The sequence below is a fragment of the Phyllobates terribilis genome, unplaced genomic scaffold (assembly GCF_046119375.1).
Source record: "Phyllobates terribilis strain yellow unplaced genomic scaffold, ASM4611937v1 Scaffold_8__6_contigs__length_399053987, whole genome shotgun sequence".
NCBI lineage: Eukaryota > Metazoa > Chordata > Amphibia > Anura > Dendrobatidae > Phyllobates > Phyllobates terribilis.
This window is the reverse complement of record NW_027362768.1, coordinates 145,682,436-145,705,494: the sequence shown is the minus strand read 5'-3', so window position 1 is coordinate 145,705,494 and position 23,059 is coordinate 145,682,436. Positions and strand designations below refer to the sequence as shown.

The 23,059-nt window shown below is 44.8% G+C and overlaps 2 protein-coding genes across 2 annotated transcripts in view; one reads left to right on the top strand and one right to left on the bottom strand.

Moving 5' to 3' along the window:
- COA7 (cytochrome c oxidase assembly factor 7) overlaps positions 1-479 on the bottom strand; it is an 8,547-nt gene extending 8,068 nt beyond the window's left edge. The window contains exon 1 of the mRNA XM_073643466.1: positions 330-479. Within this exon, the coding sequence (XP_073499567.1) occupies positions 330-357 (28 nt within the window). The 5' untranslated portion in view covers positions 358-479. The remainder of the gene's footprint in view (positions 1-329) is intronic.
- Positions 250-23,059, top strand: LOC141156912 (protein zyg-11 homolog). The gene is made up of 14 exons (XM_073643463.1): positions 250-711; positions 2,329-2,494; positions 2,755-3,509; positions 5,069-5,209; positions 5,315-5,491; positions 6,132-6,196; positions 6,769-6,868; positions 9,345-9,395; positions 10,582-10,743; positions 11,023-11,070; positions 17,224-17,421; positions 17,646-17,698; positions 21,523-21,620; positions 21,721-23,059. The coding sequence occupies exons 1-14, from the start codon at positions 709-711 to the stop codon at positions 21,903-21,905; spliced, it is 2,202 nt and encodes a 733-aa protein (XP_073499564.1). The 5' UTR covers positions 250-708; the 3' UTR covers positions 21,906-23,059.

The following is a 23,059-nucleotide window of genomic DNA, read 5'->3' as shown; positions in this document are numbered from 1 at the left end:
GTATGGGAGCACTGGCCCTGTGTGTGGTCGCATTAGTACTGTTTATGGAGACATTCTGACACTGGTCATGGGGCACTTTGGTTGTGTGGACTCTCGCACTGTGTGTGGGCACATCGGTGCAGTTTATGGAGAGACTGGCACCGTGTGTAGGCACATTGACACCGTTTATGGGACACTGGCACTGTGTGGGTGCAGTGTATGTGTACTCCCTGGCACTGTTTATGGGGGCACTTTGCTACTGTGTATGTGTACTGTCTGACACTTTATGGGGACAGGATAGTACTGTTTATGGGGGCACTCTGACAGATGAAGCTTTATCCGTATGTCACCTGTGATGATACCATTATTACATGGCATTATGTGATGACTGTGGCCGCCTTTTACCGCCCCTGAGCCGCAGTGTCCGCTGTCTTCCCCGTGTGCTCGTTATGTAAGCGGCTCCGGCAGTGATTCGCTCTCCTGAGTGACCCCGCACCAGCTAATAGCTGCGGTCCCTTTAAGAAAGGTTGCGTAGCAACGCGTTCACTTCCCGGCCTGCGCCGCCCGGGCCTCCCACTGCCGCCGCTCCGGGCTGGAGGTTGTGACTTCCTTTCGTGCCGAGGACAGAGCCGGGCAACGCCGACAAGTCAGTCCGAGGAGCGGAGCCTCCCCTCAACAGGCCGAGGCGGCGGAGGAGCTGCGGGAGCGGCGGCTGATCCTGGAGGAAACATGGTGGGTGCAGCCCGGGTGTGCGCCGTGTACCCGGGCAGGTCACAGGACACCGGTGGTACTACATGTGTGAGGGTCTGCGGGACTACTACACCCATCCGAGTGCACTGCGGGTGTCACAGCTGACAACCTCCCCCACAGTCTCCATACCGGAGGAAGGGGCCACGTCTGCCTGCGGAGCCCTGGAGGGAGGGGCCCCCTGGCGGAGGGAGGAGCTGGGAGCCCCCTGGCGGAGCCCTGGAGGGAGGGGCTGGGAGCCCCCTGGCGGAGCTGTGGAGGGAGGGGCCCCCTGGCGGAGCCACGGAGGAAGGGGCTGGAGCCACCTGGTGGAGCCCCGCGGGGAGGGTCTGGGACCGCGTGGCGGAGCCCCGGGGGGAGGGTCTGGGGCCGCCTGGCGGAGCCGCGAAGGGAGGGGCCGTCGGGGGCCGCCGAGCGGAGCTTCCCGTAAGGCTTTCTGCCATCACAAATTGGTTGAATTGGACGCAACGGGGGTGAATGCGCATATAACCATCACTGACATTATAAGTGGGCTCAGTAGTAGTAAATGGATCCAAGACAACCTCCAATGCTTGATCCTCAACTCCCTGACTCTGTTCCTGGAGGATCCGTACGAGCGCTGCTTCAGTCAGCTGTCCGCGCTCTGAGCGTCACTAATGTGTTATTTTTCAATAAGGATCTTGCCGATGTCGCTTCCCTTCCCAGGTTGGAAAGCTTGGATATCTCCAATACAACAGTGACTGACATCTCGGCTTTACTAGACTGCAAGGACAGACTCAAATCCCTTACGATGCACCACCTGAAGTGTCTAAAAATGACAACAACGCAAATATTGGAAGTGATCAAGGAAGCCGCAGAGGGATGGGCCGGCGGGGGGCGGAGGAAGGGGCGGCCGGGCGGAGCCGCGGAGGGAGGGGCCGGCGGGAGCCGCCTGGCAGAGCCGCGGAGGAAGGGCGTGAGGCCGGGGGGAGCCGAGCACGACTCTGGGACCGAATTATGGAGCGAGTTTGGGGCAACTTATTGTTTTAGGTCCCCCAATAATCCCGCCTGGGCCGCAGGTCTACACCGTGGTTTACCACCGTGACACAATCAAGGGATCCTGATGTGGGGTGCTCTGAAGCCCCCTGTGGCTCACATATTTGTACTCCTATGGCTGAGCTTCATTGGAGATTGTTAATTTCATTACATACAGAATACTGAAGTATTGCGTTATACTGTACAAGTGATCAAATGTTCACAAGTTCTATGGAGACTAAATAAGAAGAAGTACAAATTAATAGAAAAAAAATAAAAAAAAATCTAAAAAGAAAAAAATAAATTAACAGTTTGAAAAGCATATTCAGTATCGCCAAGTCTGATTTTTAAAGAAAGAAGCCAGAATTTCCATTTTACATCACCGCACCTCTCTCACTAAATGCACTACAAAGTGATCAAAAATGTGTAACCTTGATTGTAGCTCTGCATGCTAAAAAGAAGCCCAGGTGCTTCTATGTCAGCAGATGGATAAAAAAGTTATGGCTCTTGGAATTAGTGGAGGAAAAAACAAAAGTGCAAAAATGAAAATTGTCTGCGTCATTATGGGGTTAAGGATAATAATGTTAAATGAACTCTTTTATCTTGCAGGAGGAAGCCACACCAAAGTCACTGATCGACACAGCCCTACATTACTTGAGCGCTCACCTTGAAAAGTTTTGCTGGAAGAGACCAGACGGGACGTATTGTCTCCATGATGCCGCTGTTTTCCCTCAGGAGGTGGCCGATCAACTGCTGCGCACTATGGCTATGCAAAGTAATCCACACCTGCAATATTTAGGGTAGCTCATAAATATCATATCAGTGGGGTCCAACGTGTTTCTCAGCCACTGTGTGGTGTGTGGGGCTGCTCCGGCTCTGCACGTTGTGCACTGGATCAGTGGGAGTGCCGAGTGTCGGACCCCCATAATCTAATATTGGTGACCTTTTTCATGAATCATCTATATTATAGTCTTGAGGAACCCCTTTATTACATTATATGTTTTGCTGATTTTTTGTAATGTTTCTCCTCTTCAGGACAGCTCAATGAACTGACAGTCGGGATCTTCCGCGGAAGCCAGTTACGACTGAAGCGTGCGTGTATCCGCAAGGCGAAGATCTCTGCTGTAGCTTTCCGTAAGGCTTTCTGCCATCACAAATTGGTTGAATTGGACGCAACGGGGGTGAATGCGGATATAACCATCACTGACATTATAAGTGGGCTCAGTAGTAGTAAATGGATCCAAGACAACCTCCAATGCTTGATCCTCAACTCCCTGACTCTGTTCCTGGAGGATCCGTATGAGCGCTGCTTCAGTCAGCTGTCCGGACTCCGCGCTCTGAGCGTTACTAATGTGTTATTTTACAATGAGGATCTTGCCGATGTCGCTTCCCTTCCCAGGTTGGAAAGCTTGGATATCTCCAATACAACAGTGACTGACATCTCGGCTTTACTAGACTGCAAGGACCGACTCAAATCCCTTACGATGCACCACCTGAAGTGTCTAAAAATGACAACAACGCAAATATTGGAAGTGATCAAGGAACTGAAGCACCTCACCCATTTGGATATATCTGACGACAAGCAGTTCACGTCGGACATAGCCTGTCGTCTGTTAGAGCAAATAGATATCCTGCTCAGCCTCGTCTCGCTGGACATCTCAGGGAGGAAACACGTGACGGATAATGCGGTGGAAAGCTTCATATCGCAGCGTCCTCAAATCCAGTTTGTTGGTCTCCTGGCCACCGAGGCCGGGTATTCGGAGCTCCTCTCTGGAGAAGGAAATGTTAAGGTGTGACATTAATGTCTGATAGGTGTAGGGGGCACTAACACATCTGTCTTTATTAACATCTATGGGAGATCTTGAAATTGCCAAGCAAGCATTTATTGGGTATTTTCAGATGTTACAGCTCTGGCGTCTCTACCTTTCCGCTGGGGATGCTCATTCTGGAGAAATGTGGATTTGCTATAAATGTCTGAGATTAGAAAAACCCATTTTAAGTGCTACCAGAGGATCCTAACAGCAAATTATTTCCCGTACCCTATGGCAGGAAATATATACACTTTGCCAATCCAGGGTCCATATCTCCCTGTGGCATAAACGTGCATACTCAGACCATCCAATAATGCATGCATATAGGGGGATAGGAAGACGTTTGTCAGCCAAACCCTTAGCATAATATATATTTTGGCAGGACATGTGCACATTTTAGGCACAAGCTTGCAGCTTCCGTCTCAAGAAACCCGCGACAGAGCCCTTCACTATAATGAGGCAAAAAGTCACTTTGTGCTCGCGTTCTAGCAGTGCCCGTCTGCCTCACTTCTGATGGACACTGCTAGAACAGAGGCCAGATGTAGGACATAGTGACTTTGCCTGCCTTATTGTAGTCAGCAGCTTCGTCATAGGTTTTATCTCAATGTCGCTTTTTCAGGGCTATAGACAGATGCCCCCGTCTGAGCCATAAGTGTGGCAGAAACGTAATGTAAACACAGCCCTATGTGTTTGGCTAATTAGTCATAGCTGTAGTAAAGACAAGGACCGCACCCAAAACGTATACATTGTTCTATTGCGGCTAAGCAAAGATTGACAAAACTAAACATGAGGGTCTCAGTTTTAACTCTCTGATCAGACTGCATGAAGCCCACTACCATGTCACAGCGACGTGGCAGTGGGCGATCTTAAAGGTGCGGTGCCGTGTGCCAACTGAGTGCAGATTCCTGAACCAGGGATGATGGTAATTAACTTTTCAATATTACTAATTATATGCAGAAACCACACTACCTAAGGGTGCAACATTTATACTGTTAACTAATTCAACTCCCTTTTCTTTATTGATCACTAGAAACTGCTTCTGCACCCAAGGCTGCGAATAGAAACTTACAGATTAAAAAGTAAACCTCATCTTTACAAAGCGGTAGTATATGCCATCACTTTTTGATTGATGATTCTGATCCTGAAAATGAAGAGGCTGCAGGGCTACTTTATTTTTGCATCTTCTAATTTTCCCTGCAGAGCAGCGCTCCTGTCACCCGGCTGTGCAGGGAATTTCTGCCAGATCCATTCACTTAAATAGATCTGTGCAGAAGTCTCTTGTACGGCAGGTGGCTGAGGCATACACTGATTTTTAGGATCATTAAGGGTGCTAGAGAATGGATACCCATCAGTCAGGAAATGGTAGCATATCCTAGTGCATATCTCAGATCCAGAAACCTTTTTGGAAAAAAAAATATTAAAAGCACTTGTATACCACTGTATTTTTTTTTTTTTTTTTTTTTTTTTTTTTTTTTTTTAAATGGACGTCTTGCATTATGATCTTGTTCTGATTTAACTTCATTGTGTCTTTTTAAAAGGTTTCCGGAGAAGCAAATCAGATCCAGATTGCAGAAGCGCTGCGCCGATACAGCGAGCGCTCCTTCTTTGTTCGCGAGGCCCTCTTTCACCTGTTTAGTCTAACACATGCCATGGAAAAAGCCAATCCAGAGATGTTGAAGGTAATGTGTCATTTAAGGTGAGGACCGACTGGCAACATTATCATATCTGTAATTCAACCTTTTGTGATTTTTTTTTTTTTTTTTTTTTTTTTTTTTTTTTTACAGTTAGTTGTCATAGGCATGAGAAACCACCCGACTAATCTGCCCGTACAGCTCGCTGCCAGCGCCTGTGTTTTTAACTTGACCAAGCAGGATCTAGCGGCTGGGATGCCTGTGAAACTGCTGGCTGATGTAACACATTTACTACTTAAAGCTATGAAGAATTTCCCTAACCACCAGCAGGTACAACCTAATCATTTACCAGAAGAATCTAGATATAGACTTTGGCAGCAAGCGATGTATGTTAAAGCCCCGCCGACTGTGTATGTTCATCTTCATAGGGAGAGAGGAATAGTTTTTTTTATTGATCCAGTTTTGGGTTTTAAAGTGGGTTTTCAAGCAGTCAACCCTTATCTCTGACCTCCATATGGTTTATGACATGGAAAGAGGATTTTTAAGATTATGTACATGACCATATGGCCTTTTCCACAATCTGTCAGGATTCTCCAATACCTGTAGCAATAGCAGAAGTTCATGGTACTGCAAGTATGTGATTTGAATACTTTGGCCACATTTCAACTAGACTTGTTCGGCCCGCAAGTCTAGTCGGCATGTAATAGCGTGTATGAAAATCACATACTTGCGGTCACGGGACTGACTGCTCTCGCCGTCGGGAGCAGAGAATCCTGACAGTGCGTAGTGTGGATGCTGTGAGGACTCAAAAGCCTGCAGTCATATAGACCGACTGCAGACTCTCATCTCCCATATGGACAACTCCTTTAAGCAATATGGGGTTTATGATTTCTGGAACATGACAGGTAATTTTGATATTATTTTTTTTTTTATTTTTATTTTTTTACTATTTTTTGTTTCCATGGTTTAGTTGCAGAAGAACTGTCTACTGTCCCTCTGCAGCGATAGGATATTACAAGATGTCCCATTCAACAGGTACATATACATTTGCTGGTTACATTGATTGGCCTTTGATAAGAATAAACATTTTACATCATTTACAAGAACTCATGCTGTGCTTTCATGTCAGTGCTGACACTGGGATACAACGTATAAGTTGTTCTGATCATCCACCACAGTACGTCCGTACTTTAAAGAGACTGTCTGGGCAAAGTGAAAAGATCATCGGTGACTTGCAGCTGTAAGAAATAACAAAGTAAGTGATACTTGCTTACGTGCACTCACCAGGATCCAGTTTAGCACTTACACTGGAAGTGGAGATCCCTCCGTTCCTCCAGCAACTGCAGTGTATGATTCAGCAATTATGTAATGTTGAATTCACCTGACCACTGCAGCCAATCACAGGCTGGAGTGATCCTGCTGCTGGTGGAACAGTGACTTCTCCATTTCCGGTATCAGCTCAGACAATGGAGCAGTCTGTACTGGAGGGTGCCGGTAGGTGAGTATCACTTAACTTATTTTCTTTTATAGTTTAAAGCCACCGGTGAACCTTTTCATTTTGCCCGGACAACCCCTTTTAATTACAACATTGTACACTTCTTTTCTAGGTTTGATGCCGCAAAGCTGGTAATGCAGTGGTTGTGCAATCATGAAGATCAGAACATGCAGAGGATGGCTGTCGCCATCATCTCTATTCTTGCTGCAAAGGTTTGTATGTGTGATATACAGTATACACTTTTTCCACAGCTCGTAAATGGATATGCATCAGTAGCGCACGCTGCCACTAAGAATCCCACCAAGCAATCAAAATGGAACTGTACTTTCTTACACCCTTTGCATAAATCAATAGCACAGATAAGATATTTACAAAGTCTCATATTTATCCGAGAAATCCAGGTTGCGTTCCCACCTATCAAACACTTCTTCCCCTCCCCTATACCTCCTGAACTTGCCACCCACTCCAAAATAAAAAAAGCTCAAATCTTTCTTGCTCAGGCAAGGCGGACTGCCAGCTCCCTGTGATGGCATCTGACACAACACATTATATTCTATGGGAAGGAGGAAAAAGAGGGAGGAGCAGGGAGAGAAAACAAGCAGAGGAAGACACAGAAACTGTGAGCTTTCTAACAAGTCTTTTACCTCATGTCAGAGCTTGATTTACATCCAGAACAGCTCAGAACTGCTGTGTAATGTCCTCCATGCTGACACAACCCATTACATTCTAAGGGGAGGAGTAAGCAGCAGGAAGAGAAAACAAGCCGAGGAGGACAGAGAAACTGTGAGCTTTCTAACAAGTCCTTTACCTCATGGAGGCGCTTGATTTACATCCAGAACAGCTCAGAATTGCTGTGTAATGTCCTCCATGCTGACATAGCTCATTATTTTTTAAGGGGAGGCGTGAGGAGGAGCAGGGAGAGAAAACAAGCAGAGGAAGACGCAGAAACTGTGAGCTTTGTAACAAGTCTTTTACCTCATGTCCAAGCTGTATTTACATCCAGATGGCTCAGTATTGCTATATAATGTCTTCCATGCTGCTGTAGCTTGTCTCTTCATGCTGTGTATGAGAAAGATCACAGCAGCTCATCTCCTCCCATCAATTTGGAATGGATTGCAAATTACAGATAAAGCCTGCAGAGGGGGAAAACTGGTGAAAGCACAGGATACAATATATTATGGCCATAAATAGTGAATGTTATTCCCCAGGTACGCACAGGTAAGCTTACTCTGAAAAGTTGCTTGAAAGTATAGTTACCCATTAACACTTTCATAAGTCCTTTGCAGAACAGGATGTCTACCTGCTTTCTATGACACCTTCCATAACTTATAAACGTCAAGTTGAAAATTCAGCATCTGCAAACTTAACTAGCGATACACTTCAATGTTTGGACATTGCGAATATGGCATGCTTCCAGTTGGGCACTTTATAATGGGGTTATCCCAGCCCATATATATTACTTGTCCACAGGATATACCAATTAACAAACTGATCCATTTAAATCCCTAATAATTTTGAAACCGCCTACAAAGGGAAAAAAAATGCTGGACTCTGGGATTCCACAACTTGAAACCACACAGAGTAAAAAGAAAGATTGGCACTTAATGCCTTTGGAATAATAGTAACTCAGGAACCTAGGGCCTACGCATGTGACAAAGCTATAGCCAAGAATAAAATGCTAAGTACCAAGCTACACGTGACGGGACCTTGTACTCACGATAAGATGGTCCCAGAGGTGGGACTCTCATCTATCAGACATATCCTGTGCATATGCCGTAAATGTACAAGATGGGACTAGTCACTACTAGGACTAGAATATCGGCTACTCTCAACTCATGTTTTGCTAGTTACATCTTAGAGGGGCTCATTGTGAATACAAAAAAAAAAAAGTAAAATGTAATTATGAATAAATGCCTTTTAATTAAAGCATCACTTGAATTGTCTAGGAAGGTTATCACTATAGGATTAAAACGGCCACCCAGAGAAGTCTGTCCCGAGACACTAACAGGACAGGAGCCTGTGAGCATGTGCAGTAGGGAGCTCTGCTGCTGTGACCTGGAGATTATCTATACCATGAGCATGTGCAGTAAGAAGCTTCGCTGCGGTGACCCGGAGATGGTTTGACAATATGTGGTATAGGTCATCTCCAGGTCACAGCAGTAGTTTCCTACGGCACATGCTCATGGTATAGTTAATTTACTTGTCACAGCAGCAGAGCTTCCTACTGCACATGCTCATGGTATAGGTCATCTGGGTCAGAGCAGCGGAGCTTCCTATTGCCCATGCTGATAAGGTCATCTCCGGGTCACAGCAGTGGGGCTTCCTACTGCACATGCTCATGGTATAGGTCATATCTGGGTCAGAGCAGCGAAGCTTCCTATTGCACATGCTGATAAGGTCATCTCCAGGTCACAGCAGTGGAGCTTCCCACTGCACATGCTCACAGGCTCCTGTCCTGTTAAAGTCTCAGAACAGGCTTCTCTTAGTGGTTATTTTAATCCTATAGTGATAGACATTTTAGACAACACAAATGTAAAGTGCTATATTTGGGAATTTATTCATGATTACATTTTCTTTCTTTTCTCCAATTTCACTCCTTTTCCCCTTGAAATAAAACCCTCCTAAGTTGGCATAGAAAGTATTGATAAGGTACAAAATAACATTTGGATGTGTCCTTTTGTTTTACAGCTATCAACTGAACAAACGGCACAGTTGGGAGCTGAGCTCTTCATCGTGCGGGTACGTAGTGCAGACCTTCTGGGGCATCCTGGAATGGATGTGCACATTCAGTTTATAGATTCCTGATAAATCTGCAAACTGAAATTCCTTTAGGGTATGTGGTTCCCTTACAAACTGTTAGGGAAGAGTCAGACGGCCGTAGAACACGAGCAAGGATCAACGCCATGCTCAGACTGACCGGCAGCTCTACACACCCGAGTGTGACAGACGGTATTTTTATGCAGTGGTCACGCTCAGGATGGCCGATCCGAACATTGCATTGTGATCCTCATCGATGTTATACGGCCGTTTGACTCTTCCCTTATAGTGTGACATAACGGAGCTCATCTCGGTGCTACTGAATTTTTAAAACTCTTGCACTTCCGCTCCCAATATGTTTTAACTTGTTCCTGTGATGGCCAATTTTAGTGCTGCACCTTCATTTTATCTGGCTGTGAAGGCTTATTTATTTGACATTTTCAGTGATACCATTTTAGGGTACATACATTGTTTTTTTTTTGCCTTATAGCATTTATCATATGGATCAATATTTAACTTTTTTTTTTACTTGTAAACTGCGAAAAGGGGAAAATACTATATATATTATAATAAAAAATGTGACTCTATAGGGGACGTGATCCTGCAATCGTTTGATCACTTGTATTAGATACTGCAGTGATGCCCAAAGGCTGGGCTTCAAAGGATAAGAGGGTAACAACAAGGGCCTTCAGTGATCCCTGGCTGCCATGATAACCCATTAACACCCTGCGATTGTGGCATAAGGAGGTGGGGGACAATTGTAGCATATGAATGCTTGCTTTGGCAATCACACAATTTAATTATTGCTGCCAGTGATGGACAACAGAATTTAAATGGTTCATCAGTAGTGATCGGAGCTAGCACTGTTCGCTGCTTTTACAGTCAGATGCCAGCTGTATAATGCAGACGGCGTCTGCTCGGTATGGTGTTGGCTCAGACCCGATCTAAGACATACTATTAGGAATTAGGAATGACTTGTAGGCCTAGTTTGGAAATAGTATTCTGCCTGAAACACTTATTGGTCAGAGAGTGCAAGATGATGGTTTATTTTTTCTTTCTACTATTTTCTGGACCTGCCTAGTCAGTATTGTTTTAAGAATTGTCCATTTTTATGGCGGTTTTGCTACATGCATATAAATGTCTTTTTTTTTTCCCCTTCCTTCCAAAGCAACTGCTTCAAATTGTGCGACAAAAGACTGGCCAGAGTCTTGTGGACACCACCTTGAAATTCACTCTCAGCGCTTTGTGGAACCTGACGGATGAATCGCCGACCACCTGTCGACATTTTATAGAAAACCAAGGCCTGGAACTATTCATGAAGGTCCTTGAGGTAAAGGAGAATTGGCACGTTTTTATTCTATGTTACTTACATAGCACCAACATATTCCGCAGCTCTGTACAGAGATTATAATCACATCATTCATTGCTCCGTGGTCCTGTACCCGCGCGCACACCCAGCGCGTGGTCCTGTACCCGCGCGCACACCCAGCACGTTCTTGAGTTGAGATAAATTCAATATAATCTTCAGCAAATATTGACCTTCCTCGGAGAGAAACTCCGATCCCGAGTTGTATATAGACTAATAATTCCCTGTTCTCTCTTTTCCAAGACCTTTCCATCAGAGTCTTCCATTCAACAGAAGGTCCTGGGTTTGCTGGTAAGATGTTAACCATTTGTCTGCACGTAATGTATGCATTTGATAGCACTTGTTATGATCGTGGCTGCAAACAGCTCGGATGATAACGTTAGGGCTGTTTCTTCTGAGATGGATTAGTGACTCATTTTTCCAAACGGCAAGGAATCTGATTCGCGACAAAATTCAAGAAGCTAAATCTTATCTGGCTTAGCAGGATCCGTTTGTGATCCTTTATTTCTGACATGTTTTAGAGACAGTTGGCTTAAAGGGGTCGTTCAGGATTAGAAAAAGCGTGGCTGTTTTCTTCGCGAAATGTTACCACACATGTACATGAGTTTTTCCATCTCGGCTCCATTGAAGCTTGCAATATCGCAGACAACGTTTGGACAGGGATAGTTCTTTACTGCCATCTTTGCAAGTTATCCGCTCGTGCACAACACTTTTGGACTTCTTAGAACAAATCAAGCCAGACATGTCATTTGAAGCCAAGATCACCAAGCTACGACTTGCCTACTTTGGACTTATCATACAAAGAGAGCGATCACTGGAGAAGGACATTATGGTTGGAAGAATAGAAGGAACAAGGCGAAGAGGAAGACCAGCAACCCGATGGCTTGATACTATGACAATAATGCCAGAGAAGACCCTGATGGACTTATCTAGACTTGCACAAGGTCAATCTTACTACAGATTGTTCAGCCATCAAGTCCACAAGGCTCGAGATTGAGCCGAAGGCCATTAAATAAAATGATTACCTAAGGTATGGGCTCACAAAAAGTGGTCATATACATGAAATTCCCTGTCAGGTGAAACTGCTGCCCAACTAATGTATATGGGGGTGCCCTGACTCCCCTCTGAAAGCAAATGTCATGGGTAAGAAGTATCGGGCATGTTGGATTTTAGCATGCCCTATCATTTGTTCTTAAGGGGGACAATCCATATGTCTCTGATAGTTACTTATTCCTCACATGAAAGTTTAACGAGCTGAGTGTCCATTTATATGGACACAACCTCTGTCTAAGGCCGGTTTCACACATCCATGTCTCAGCCTTTTGGACTGTGTTGAGTTTGTGTCAGGATGTGTGTAACCGGCCTAAGGTGTATGGTATATTAACATTAAGTCTTGTTGTTCAGCAATTAGAAAGACTTTGAATACCGTATTTTTCGGACTATAAGACGCACTTTTTTTCCTCCAAAATTTTGGAGGAAAGTGGGGGATGCGTCTCATAGTCCAATATACATAAATATTGTGGGTGGTGGGGGAAGCGACAGCGGCTGAGTAGCGGGGCACAGGAGGCATCAGCCGCCTGCTGCAGCCTACACGGTGCCCGCTACTAAAGAAAATGAATATTCACTGCTCCCCACGCCCATGAGTGTGGTGAATATTCATGGCCTTTAATAGCGGGCTCGCTGACTGCTGAGCGCAGCAGGAGCCACGCTGCGGCCACAGCGTGTGCTCTATTAGGGAGAATGAATGGTAACTGCTCCCCACGCACGCAGTTCCGGCGAGGGGAGCAGTGACTATTCCGGCACAGAGTGGGACACAGCGATGGAGGTGAGAATGATATTTTTTTTCTGTGCAGCGTGATGAGGATCATGGGGTGCCAAGCATACCAGGATGAAGGGAGCCATACATACCAGGAAGAGGGATGAGGGGGGGGCCATACATATGGGGATGATGGGGGGGGGGGGTGGTGCTTACAGTGCTGGCCAAAAGTATTGGCACCCCTGCAATTCGGTCAGATAATACTCAGCTTCTTCCTGAAAATGATTGCAATCACAAATTCTTTGGTATTATTATCTTCATTTAATTTGTCTTCAATGAAAAAACACAAAAAGAATTGTCCTAAAGCCAAATTGGATATAATTCCACACTAAACCTAAAAAAGGGGGTGGACAAAAGTATTGGCACTGTTTGAAAAATCATGTGATGCTTCTCTAATTTGTGTAATTAACAGCACCTGTAACTTACCTGTGGCACCTAACAGGTGTTGGCAATAACTAAATCACACTTGCAGCCAGTTAACATGGATTAAAGTTGACTCAACCTCTGTCCTGTGTCCTTGTGTGTACCACATTGAGCATGGAGAAAAGAAAGAAGACCAAAGAACTGTCTGAGGACTTGAGAAACCAAATTGTGAGGAAGCATGAGCAATCTCAAGGCTACAAGTCCATCTCCAAAGACCTGAATGTTCCTGTGTCTTCCATGTGCAGTGTCATCAAGAAGTTTAAGCCCTGGAGCATTTTCCGTTTTTGCTCCCCTTGTTCCCAGAGCCGTAGCGTTTTTATTTTTTGGTCAATATGGCCATGTGAGGGCTTATTTTTTGCGGGACGAATTGTACTTTTCAACGCCATTACTAGTTTTACCATATCGTGTACGGGAAAACGGGGAAAAAAATCCAAGTGCGGTGAAATTGCAAAAAAAAAGTGCAATACCACCGTTGTTTTTTATTTTTATTTTTTTTACCACGTTCTCTGAATGCTAAAACTGACCAGCCCTTCTTATTCTACAGGTCATTACGAGTTCGTAGACACCAAACATGTATAGGTTCTTTTATATTTAAGTGGTGAAAAAAAATTCCAAAATTTGAGTTCTGGGGCTGGGTGAGGGCTTATTTTTTGCGCACCGAGCTGAAGATTTTATTGATACCATTTTGGGGTAGATATGATGTTTTGATCGCCTGTTATTGCATTTTATTGCAATGTTGCGGGGACCAAAAAACGTAATTCTGGCGTTTAGAATTTTTTTCTCGTTACGCCGTTTACCGATCGGATTAATTCTTTTTTTATATTGATAGATCGAGCAATTCTGAATGCGGAGATACCAAATATGTGTATGTGGGGTTTTTTTATTATTATTTTATTTTGAATGGGGCGAAAGGGGGGTGATTTAAACTTTTTTTTATATTTTTTTAATTTTTTTTTGTATTTTTAAACTTTTTTTTTTCACTTACTGCATGCTTCAATAGTCTCCATAGGAGACTAGAAGCAGCAACTATCCGATCGTTTCTGCTACATACAGTGCTATGAGCGCCGACCACTAGGTGGCGCTCATAGCGACCAGATCATAACAACCACAGGTGTCTGCTGCAGACCCTGGGTTGTCATGCCCACCCATCGGTGACCCGCGATCACGTGACTGGGTGGGCGGGGCTTAGGACGCACTTCCAGGAAGCGCGCGTTAAATGCCGCTGTCGGAGATTGACAGCGGCATTTAACATGTTAACAGCCGCGGGTGGATCGCGATTACACCCGCAGCTGTGGCGGGCACATGTCAGCTGTAAGAATCAGCTGACATGTGCTCGGTTCAGTGCGGGCTCAGCGCAGCAGCCCTCACTGAACCGGAGGGAGGCCAAATGTGCGTACTAATAAGTCACCCGTTGTTAAGGGGTTAAAGCCCATGGCACTGTGGCTAACCTCCCTAGATGTGGACAGAAAAGAAAAATTGACGAGAGATTTCAACGCAAGATTGTGCGGATGGTGGATAAAGAACCTCGACTAACATCCAGACAAGTTCAAGCTGCCCTGCAGTCCGAGGGTACAACAGTGTCAACCCGTACTATCCGTCGGCGTCTGAATGAAAATGGACTGTATGGTAGGATACCCAGGAAGACCCCACTTCTTACCCCGAGACATAAAAAAGCCAGGCTGGAGTTTGCCAAAACTTACCTGAGAAAGCCTAAAACATTTTGGAAGAATGTTCTCTGGTCAGATGAGACAAAAGTAGAGCTTTTTGGCAAAAAGCATCAACATAGTGTACAGGGAAAAAAAAAAAAGAGGCTTTCAAAGAAAAGAACACGGTCCCTACAGTCAAACATGGCGGAGGTTCCCTGATGTTTTGGGGTTGCTTTGCTGCCTCTGGCACTGGACTGCTTGACCGTGTGCATGGCATTATGAAGTCTGAAGACTACCAATAAATTTTTACAGCATAATGTAGGGCCCAGTTTGAGAAAGCTGGGTCTGCCTCAGAGGTCATGGGTCTTCCAGCAGGACAATGACCAAAAACACACTTCCAAAAGCACTATAAAATGGTTTGAGAGAAAGCACTGGAGACTTCTAAGGTGGCCAGCAATGAGTCCAGACCTGAATCCCATAGAACACGTGTGGAGAGATCTCAAAATGGCAGTTTGGAGAAGGCACCCTTCAAATATCAGGAACCTGGAGCAGTTTACCAAAGAAGAATGGTCTACAATTCCAGCAGAGCATTGTAAGAAACTCATTGATGGTTACCGGAAGCGGTTGTTCGCAGTTATTTTGGCTAAAGGTTGTGCAACCAAGTATTAGGCTGAGGGTGCCAATACTTTTGTCCGGCCCTTTTTTGGAGTTTTGTGTGAAATGATCAATGATTTGATTTTTGCTTCATTCTCTTTTGTGTTTTTTCCTTGCAAGCAAATTAAATGAAGATAATAATAGCAAAGAATTTGTGATTGCAATCATTTTCAGGAAGAAACGGAGTATTATCTGACAGAATTGCAGGGGTGGCAATACTTTTGGCTAGCACTGTATATATGGAGATGATGGGGGGGGGCGGGCTTACATATGAGGATGATGAGGAGGGGGCATACATACAGGGATGAGCTGGGGGGGGGCATACATACCAGGAAGAGGAATGAAAGTGCCATAGATACCAGGATGGGTGTGAGGGGGGCCATACATAACAGGATTAAGGGTGCCATACATACGAGGGATGAGGGGGGCCATAGATACCAGGATGGGTGTGAGGGGGGGACCATAGATACCAGTATTAAGGGTGCCATACATATCAGGATGGGTGTGAGGGGGGGCCATACATAACAGGATTAAGGGTGCCATAATTACCAGGAAGAGGGATGAGGGGGGCCATGCATAACAGGAAGGAGGGGGCCATATATACCAGGATGGGGGATATTCACCGAATTGGGGGACATAGCCTTATAGGGGTAATGTGCCCACGATGCAGAAATGCTGCATATTTTTTCCGCTTCTACCTGGCAGGAAAAACGCATGCGGTTTTTACATGCGGTTTTCCCGTTAGGTAGAAGCGTTTGTCAAGCGTTTTTGCATGCGGGTTATCAAGCGCTTTTCCAACCGATTTTAGTATCACTTGGAAAAGTGCTTGACAACTTGTTCACACTATATAAATCCATGCAACCGGCATGGATTTATAGTAGTGTGACCAAGTTAGTTAAAAAAAAGAATAGAATGGTAAAAAATGAAGAAAAAAAAGATTATACTCACCTTCCGATGTCGTCCCGGTGTTATCTCCACTGCGTCCGGTGTTTTGGGAGGCTCACGGTGGTGTGAAGGACCTGCGGTGACGTCATTGAGTCATGTGACAGGTCACATGACTCAATGACGTCATGGCAGGTCCTTCACAACAACGCGACCCATACAGCAGACCAGACGGAGGGGAGAAAACAGCGGGAGGACATCGGAAGGTAAGTATAATCCTTTTTTTTTTTTTTAATTCTTTTTTTTACAGGTTCTATGGTACCCGGGTCTGGATGAGAGTCTCTTCTCCAGACGTGGGTACCATCCGCACATTGAACCGTGTGATATCCGCTTGTGCACATGTAGTGATGCGGATGTCACGCGGTCCAATGCAAGTCAATGGCGGCGATTACGCTGCGTGTCCGCAAAATTAATGGACGTGCTGCGTATTTTTCCGCAATGATAATCCGCAGCGGAAATTTCCGCAGCATGTGCACAGCACATGCGGATTATCATTGCGGACCATGGGGCACGTATTACCAAGCGTTTTTTAAGCGTTTTCGCTGCAGAAATTCCGCGGCAAAAAAACGCTTGTAAAACGCACAGTGGTCACGCAGCCTAACAGTTTCAGCAGCAGACCCCCTCCCCCTTAACAGGGCATCATGACCACATTTTTTGCTTACATTTTTTTTTTCTATTTTCCGCCTCTAAAATCTAGGTCCGAAAAATACGGTAGTTAGTAAAGGAGTTAGGAACAGAACTCCCTTACGGGATGTATCCTCATACTTATGGGTGTATCCAAAAACATGAACCAAATTGACGCTCATTAATCTTATCCGTAACCAGCTTCTAGTGATTTTCAGATATTAAATGTTCCGATATTATTTTAATGTCATCGAGTAGTTTTGCTGATTTGTGGTGTTTTGCACTTTAAATATAATTATTTTTTTCTTTTTTCCACAATTGTCTCTGTGCTACTTGTAGAACAATATAGCGGAGGTGAAGGAGCTGCACTCAGAACTGATGTGGAAGGATTTTATTGATCAGATCAGTAAGCTCCTGCATAGTGTGGAAGTGGAGGTCAGTTACTTCGCTGCTGGGATAATCGCACACCTCGTGTCCCGGGGAGAAGAGACCTGGACCTTAAGCTCAAGCTTGCGAGATAAATTGCTGGAGCAACTTGTGAGTCACAACCAACATATCCATAGAGATCAAAAATGTAATGATCTTTTCAAATTCTGCAGTATGAGATTTCATACTGCACTGAATTTTATTTTTTAGTTTTGTATTAATTTATTAATCATTAAAAGTATATATATAAGAATGTAATATCACGGGTGTCAACCGTCTAATTATCATTCACCCCACTGCATAGTCCTAATTTTTTATGTATCTGTCTTCCGCAGCATTCTGCCATACTCAGTTGGCCAACACCAGAGTGTGAGATGGTGGCGTACAGGTAAGAATTGCTTCACCATTATGTCTAAATGTGGCCGTAAACACATATAAATGAAAGATATCAGTACATAAGATTCATGATCCAGGCTCCTTCCGAAACTACAAAGGATAGGACATGCGTGATGGTGGATTCGTCTAACATCTGCTGTCCGGGAACAGTCCAGAGACACTTGTACACATTACATTGTTGGCCCTCTAAATATATAAGGGCATGACATAATTTCACAAATATACACATCCGGACCCTTGCCCCCGATGTATAACCTCCGACCCCTCACCTGCAGTCTGCCCTTATTAACATGTGACAGATCGGCCGGTGGTGCAGAGCTCACTGATACCAGCGCGGTCCTGTAATAGGAGCCACCGGGGTAACAAGTCCGTTCATGACATTTCTTCCTCCTAAATCTTCCCCCATCACCTGTGAATGATATTATTGAGAAGTGGAAGGAACTGCAGCAAATCGGCCATGAAGTGTAAACCCCGTAATGTTACAGAACGGGGGGGCTGAGGAGCAGAGGGCAGAAAAGTCACCAACACTCTGCTGACTCCATAACTGCAAAGTCCAGACCTCCTCATCAGCACAAACACTGCGCCCCCAGGAGCTTCATGGCTGAGCAGCTGCATGCAGCCATACATCACCAAGCACAATGCGGAGCGTCGGATGGAGTGGTGTAAAGCCGCCACCACTGGACTCTGGAGGAGATGTGTTCTGTGCAGTGACGGATCACACTTCTCTATCTGGCGTCTGATGGACGAGTCTGGGTTTGGTGATCCAGGAGAACGTTGCCCCCTGACTGCATTGTGCCGCTGACGAGGGATGATACTATGGAAATGTTTTTAAGGGGTTGGCCTTGGCCCCTTAGTTCCAATGAAGGGAAATTTTAATGCTTCAGTGCAAGACATTTTAAACAAGTCAGGCCCCCCTCGTCCAACATCAGGGTTTGACCTCACAATTTTTTTTTCTGGGATGACTAGTCAAAATTCCCACAGACCCCCTCCAAAATCTTGTAGAAAGCCTTCCCAAAAGAGTGTGAGGTGTTTAGCTGCAAAGGGACAGACTCCATATTAACATCTGAAAGCAGAATTGGAAGTGATAGCTCCTGTGGTGTGATCTACAGTGCTCCAGTACTATTGTCCTTATAGTGTGTATTGGAGGCTAATGGTCATTTCTCACCAACAACAAGTGCCAATTGTTGATTTAACAAGTTAATTGATGATCGTTTAAAAGCCCATTTACTTGGGTTGATATTGTATGTGGATGAAAAATCGTTCATACAACCGCTCGGCCCCTATAAAATTTGCAAAATGTTAGCTGCATGTTTCCCCATTTCAGTTAAAAAGATGTGCTGCTAATGAAGACTCTCTTACTCACTCAGCCGCTTATCATTGCCATGTTTACTCAGACCAATCATTGGGAATGATTGTTCTTACATCATACTCCTTAAAAAGGAGTTTGTTGGCACAAAATGACTGTTCAAACCAAGCACAGGTGCTTAATACACCCGATGCATGGTTGATCAGTTCAGGGCATCTTGACACCTACTTGTTTTTCATCTCTCTGCACCCTGTTCTTCCTTGAGCGGCTCGGACACACCAAGGACGCGTTTTGCTCCTGTGCTAGTTTGAACAGTCATGCTGGTGCTGCTAGACTCCATAAAATTGTATCATGCAGGCAGACTTCTCTTACTTTGGAAGATTGTCTGCTTGTGATGTCCACTGTAGCTTCTTACCTTGGGAGTGCTGAAGATCCCAAGACACGTTAATCTGATCCATTGGTCCTCTTTATTAAGAGAATTCAGCGATCACTTTTTTTTTTACGGTCTTAAATTATGGTAGATTTCGCCGTGTGCCCTGCACCTACTTGTACTGTCCGGTCCCATGATGGCTCACCTGCCTATTGGGACCCCAACCACTTATGAAAGCCGTTATTGTAGACAGCAGGAAAATCCCGTTCCAAGAGCTGTTTTATGTTGTATCATCATCAGTATTACCTGTTGTGTGAAGCAGATAAACCCTCCGCTGTCTGATCCACACTAACATGCACACAAAGGAACCTCTGTGCAGATTTATTTGGCTGCAATATCTTCTGAGAACTACAGAGCGACTGCAGCTGATGTGGTTTTCTCGTGTCTTTATTTAAAAAAAAAAAATAAAAAATCAAGATGGCAGCTTTCATTATATGCAAATAAGGAACCAATAACTAGATGAAAATTGATAAATCTACTCTAATTTTTATCTAAAATTACAAAATAGATCATTAGCAGCAAAGACTAATTGAATTGTACTGCCTACCGCTGGACTGGTAGTACATCTAAAGCATATATAGGTAACCCTATGAAGTGGAGAGGGTGAGGCATTACTGATCTGACCCATCTGGCACCCAAACATCCTGATATCGTGTCTACAGTTGGTGCCATCTTGCGGAACTAGATGTAGATTAAAGGCTCCCGTAACATTATTCTAATGTCTGAATCAACAGGTGATGTTGTGGGGGCTAAGGAGGGAGGGAGGGCAGGCGGCCGGCCCGAGCTATGACGTTCGGGCCGGGAGGGAGGGCAGGCGGCCGGCCCGAGCTGTTACGCTCGGGAGGGAGGGCAGGCGGCCGGCCCGAGCTGTGACGCTCGGGCCGGGAGGGAGGGAGGGCAGGCGGCCGGCCCGAGCTGTGACGCTCAGGCTGGGAGGGAGGGCAGGCGGCCGGCCCGAGCATTGCGTTGCGATTCTTGTTCAAGTTGTACGGCCATTTAACTCTTCCCTAAGAGATAAGCCACCACCAGAGATGTCTGGTAGTGGCTCTCCCATAGAGAACAGGGGAGCACTCTAGAGCAAGCTCTCCTGTGTATGGTAGAGTAAGATGTTCGGCCGATGGTTGTCTAAGGCTGTGTGCCCACGATGCGTTTTTTAAGCGTTTCCGCAGTGGCAATTCCACTGCAGAAACGCTTCAAAAACGCTTGGTAGAAGGCCTGCCATGTTCCCCAATGTGCCCATGCTGCGGAAATTTCCGCTGCGGATTATCATTGCGGAAAAAAACGCAGCACTACCAATTATTTTGCGGAAGTGCTGCGTTTTCGCCGCCATTGACTTGCATTGGAACGCATGGATTACACATCACTGCATCTGTACATGCGGAATCCATGCATTTCAATGTGCGGATGGTACCCGGGTGTGGAGGACAGGAGACTCTCCTCCAGACTCGGGTACCATAGAACCTGTAAAAAAATGAATAAAACAAAAAATAAATATTATATTTACCTTCTGATGGCCCGCGGTGCACTTGTCTTCGCTTGCCGACTGATCGCGGTGGACTGAAGGACCTGTGCTGACGTCAGTTAGTCATGTGACGGAAGGTCCTTCAGTGTACCGCGAGCTGCCGGCAAGCCAGGACGGAGCGAATAAAGACTCCGGGGGCCATCGGAAGGTAAGTATAGATTTATTTTTTTTATTTTTTACCATTCTTTCTGTCACACTATATATGCCGGTTGCATGGATTTATATAGTGTGACCAAGTTGTCAAGCACTTTCCAAGTGATGCTAAAATCGCTTGGAAAGCGCGTGACAACCCGCATGCGGAAATGCATGTGAAGAACGCTTCACAAACACTTGTACCTGGCAGGAAAAACGCATGTGCAATCCGCATGTACAATCCGCATGCGTTTTTCCTGCCAGGGAGATGCAGAAACGCTCAGGAAAACAATCCGGAGCATTTCTGCATCGTGGGCGCATAGCCTAAAGTGAATGCGGGGTTTAGAGAACATCAGAGCTGTTTCATGTCATGGTGACTTTCTAAGATTACAATGTAAATTCTCCATATTCTCTTCTTCTTTGCAGGTCTTTTAATCCCTTCTTCCCTCTCCTCGCCTGTTTCAGCACACCTGGCGTACAGCTTTGGGCAGTCTGGGCCATGCAGCATGTCTGTAGCAAAAACCGTATGTACTTTGGAAAAGTTTTGCAAATTTCCTGCTTCCGTTTTTATATTTATTTGTAGACTGCTGCAATTTAACGTTCTGCCTCCTCTACCTGTTTTAGCTGTTCGGTACTGCAGCATGCTGATTGAAGAAGGAGGCTTAGAAAAGCTGCATCTCATCCGAGACCACACAAGTGCCAACCCCGATGTACTGCAGATTACAATCGCCATCTTAGACAACCTCGATAGGCACTTTACACGGCACGGTAACACTTTCTGTCCAAGGCCATCTACATCTACAAAATAAGTCTGGAGTCATCTTTTCCCTGATTGCCCTGTGTCCTCTGCAGTTTCTTTCAGTGTCCCAGCGGATGTTGCTTTTTCATAAGGAAGCAGAGACTTTTGCATTAGGAATGAAACTTAGCATTACCACTCCTCCGCCTCCCCTCATTTTTTTTTTTTTGCATGTGAGTGTGTTAAAGAAAAAAAAATGCTGTAAAAATTAGTTTTTCAAATTATCCACTTTGTCGTGTGCTCTCGCTTCTGGCCAGAGTAGTTTTGCTTTCATACTTTACAGTCCTGATGGAAGCGAGTTTGCTAGAATATGAAATCCACAGTTCATTTTATTTGTGATCGCATCCCTCCTTCAAGGGGTTGTCCCATAAACAACATGTATCTTTGGGGGATCCAAATGCTGCAATGCCTATAATGGAAGTCTCTCATCCCACCCCACCCAGGAGCGGTAGTGAGAATGTGCAACCCCCTATAACTTACAGGATCTTTTATTTTTTTTTTTTTTATTTTTTTTTTTTTTAAGTTGGTGAAATAATGAAAATATTAATCTGTGGAAGAAAAAGTGTATATAAGTAACATGAGAGATTATATTGTAAAAAAAAGATAACATTTATAATCCTGTAAAATTTCATTGAAAACATCTGGATAACAATTACACAGGGTAGGTTCACTTTTTTTTTAATAAAAAGGAACCAAAGTACGGCTACAAGTTTTAATCCACTTGGGTCTAAAATTCTGTGCTAATATTTTCATAGAGGTCCAAGCTTTCATTTTTTAATCTAGAGCTCCAAGTCCGCTGCTTCCTCTGTAGTTTAAAGGGGTGTCTTGGATTTTTTTTTTAACTTAATGGTAAAAGTAGGAAAAGTGTGTTCATTACTCCCCTCTTTAAATACCACCAATCTGATTGTGCCTTCCTGGTCCTGTAGGGTGACGTTACATCAATCATTCAAGTGATCGCTGTAGCCTATCACTGGTGCCAGCGGTCACAATGGGAATCTATGGCAACCAACTGATTGGCTGCAACAGCCACATAAATTATAAAGCTACAGAACCGAAAGGAACCGCGGGATTTGAATAGATGAGTAATGCTGCAGCTTTTTTTTTTTTCTCTTTACTGCCTCTACCCCATTAAAAAAAAAGATTCTGGACAATTCTTTCATTATAAAA

Excerpts from the sequence above, each read along its gene's own strand:
- LOC141156912 (XM_073643463.1), top strand. Across the intron at positions 3,510-5,068 it reads CTGGAGAAGGAAATGTTAAG|GTTTCCGGAGAAGCAAATCA; the intron begins GTGTGACATTAA and ends TCTTTTTAAAAG. Across the intron at positions 6,869-9,344 it reads TCTCTATTCTTGCTGCAAAG|CTATCAACTGAACAAACGGC; the intron begins GTTTGTATGTGT and ends TTTGTTTTACAG.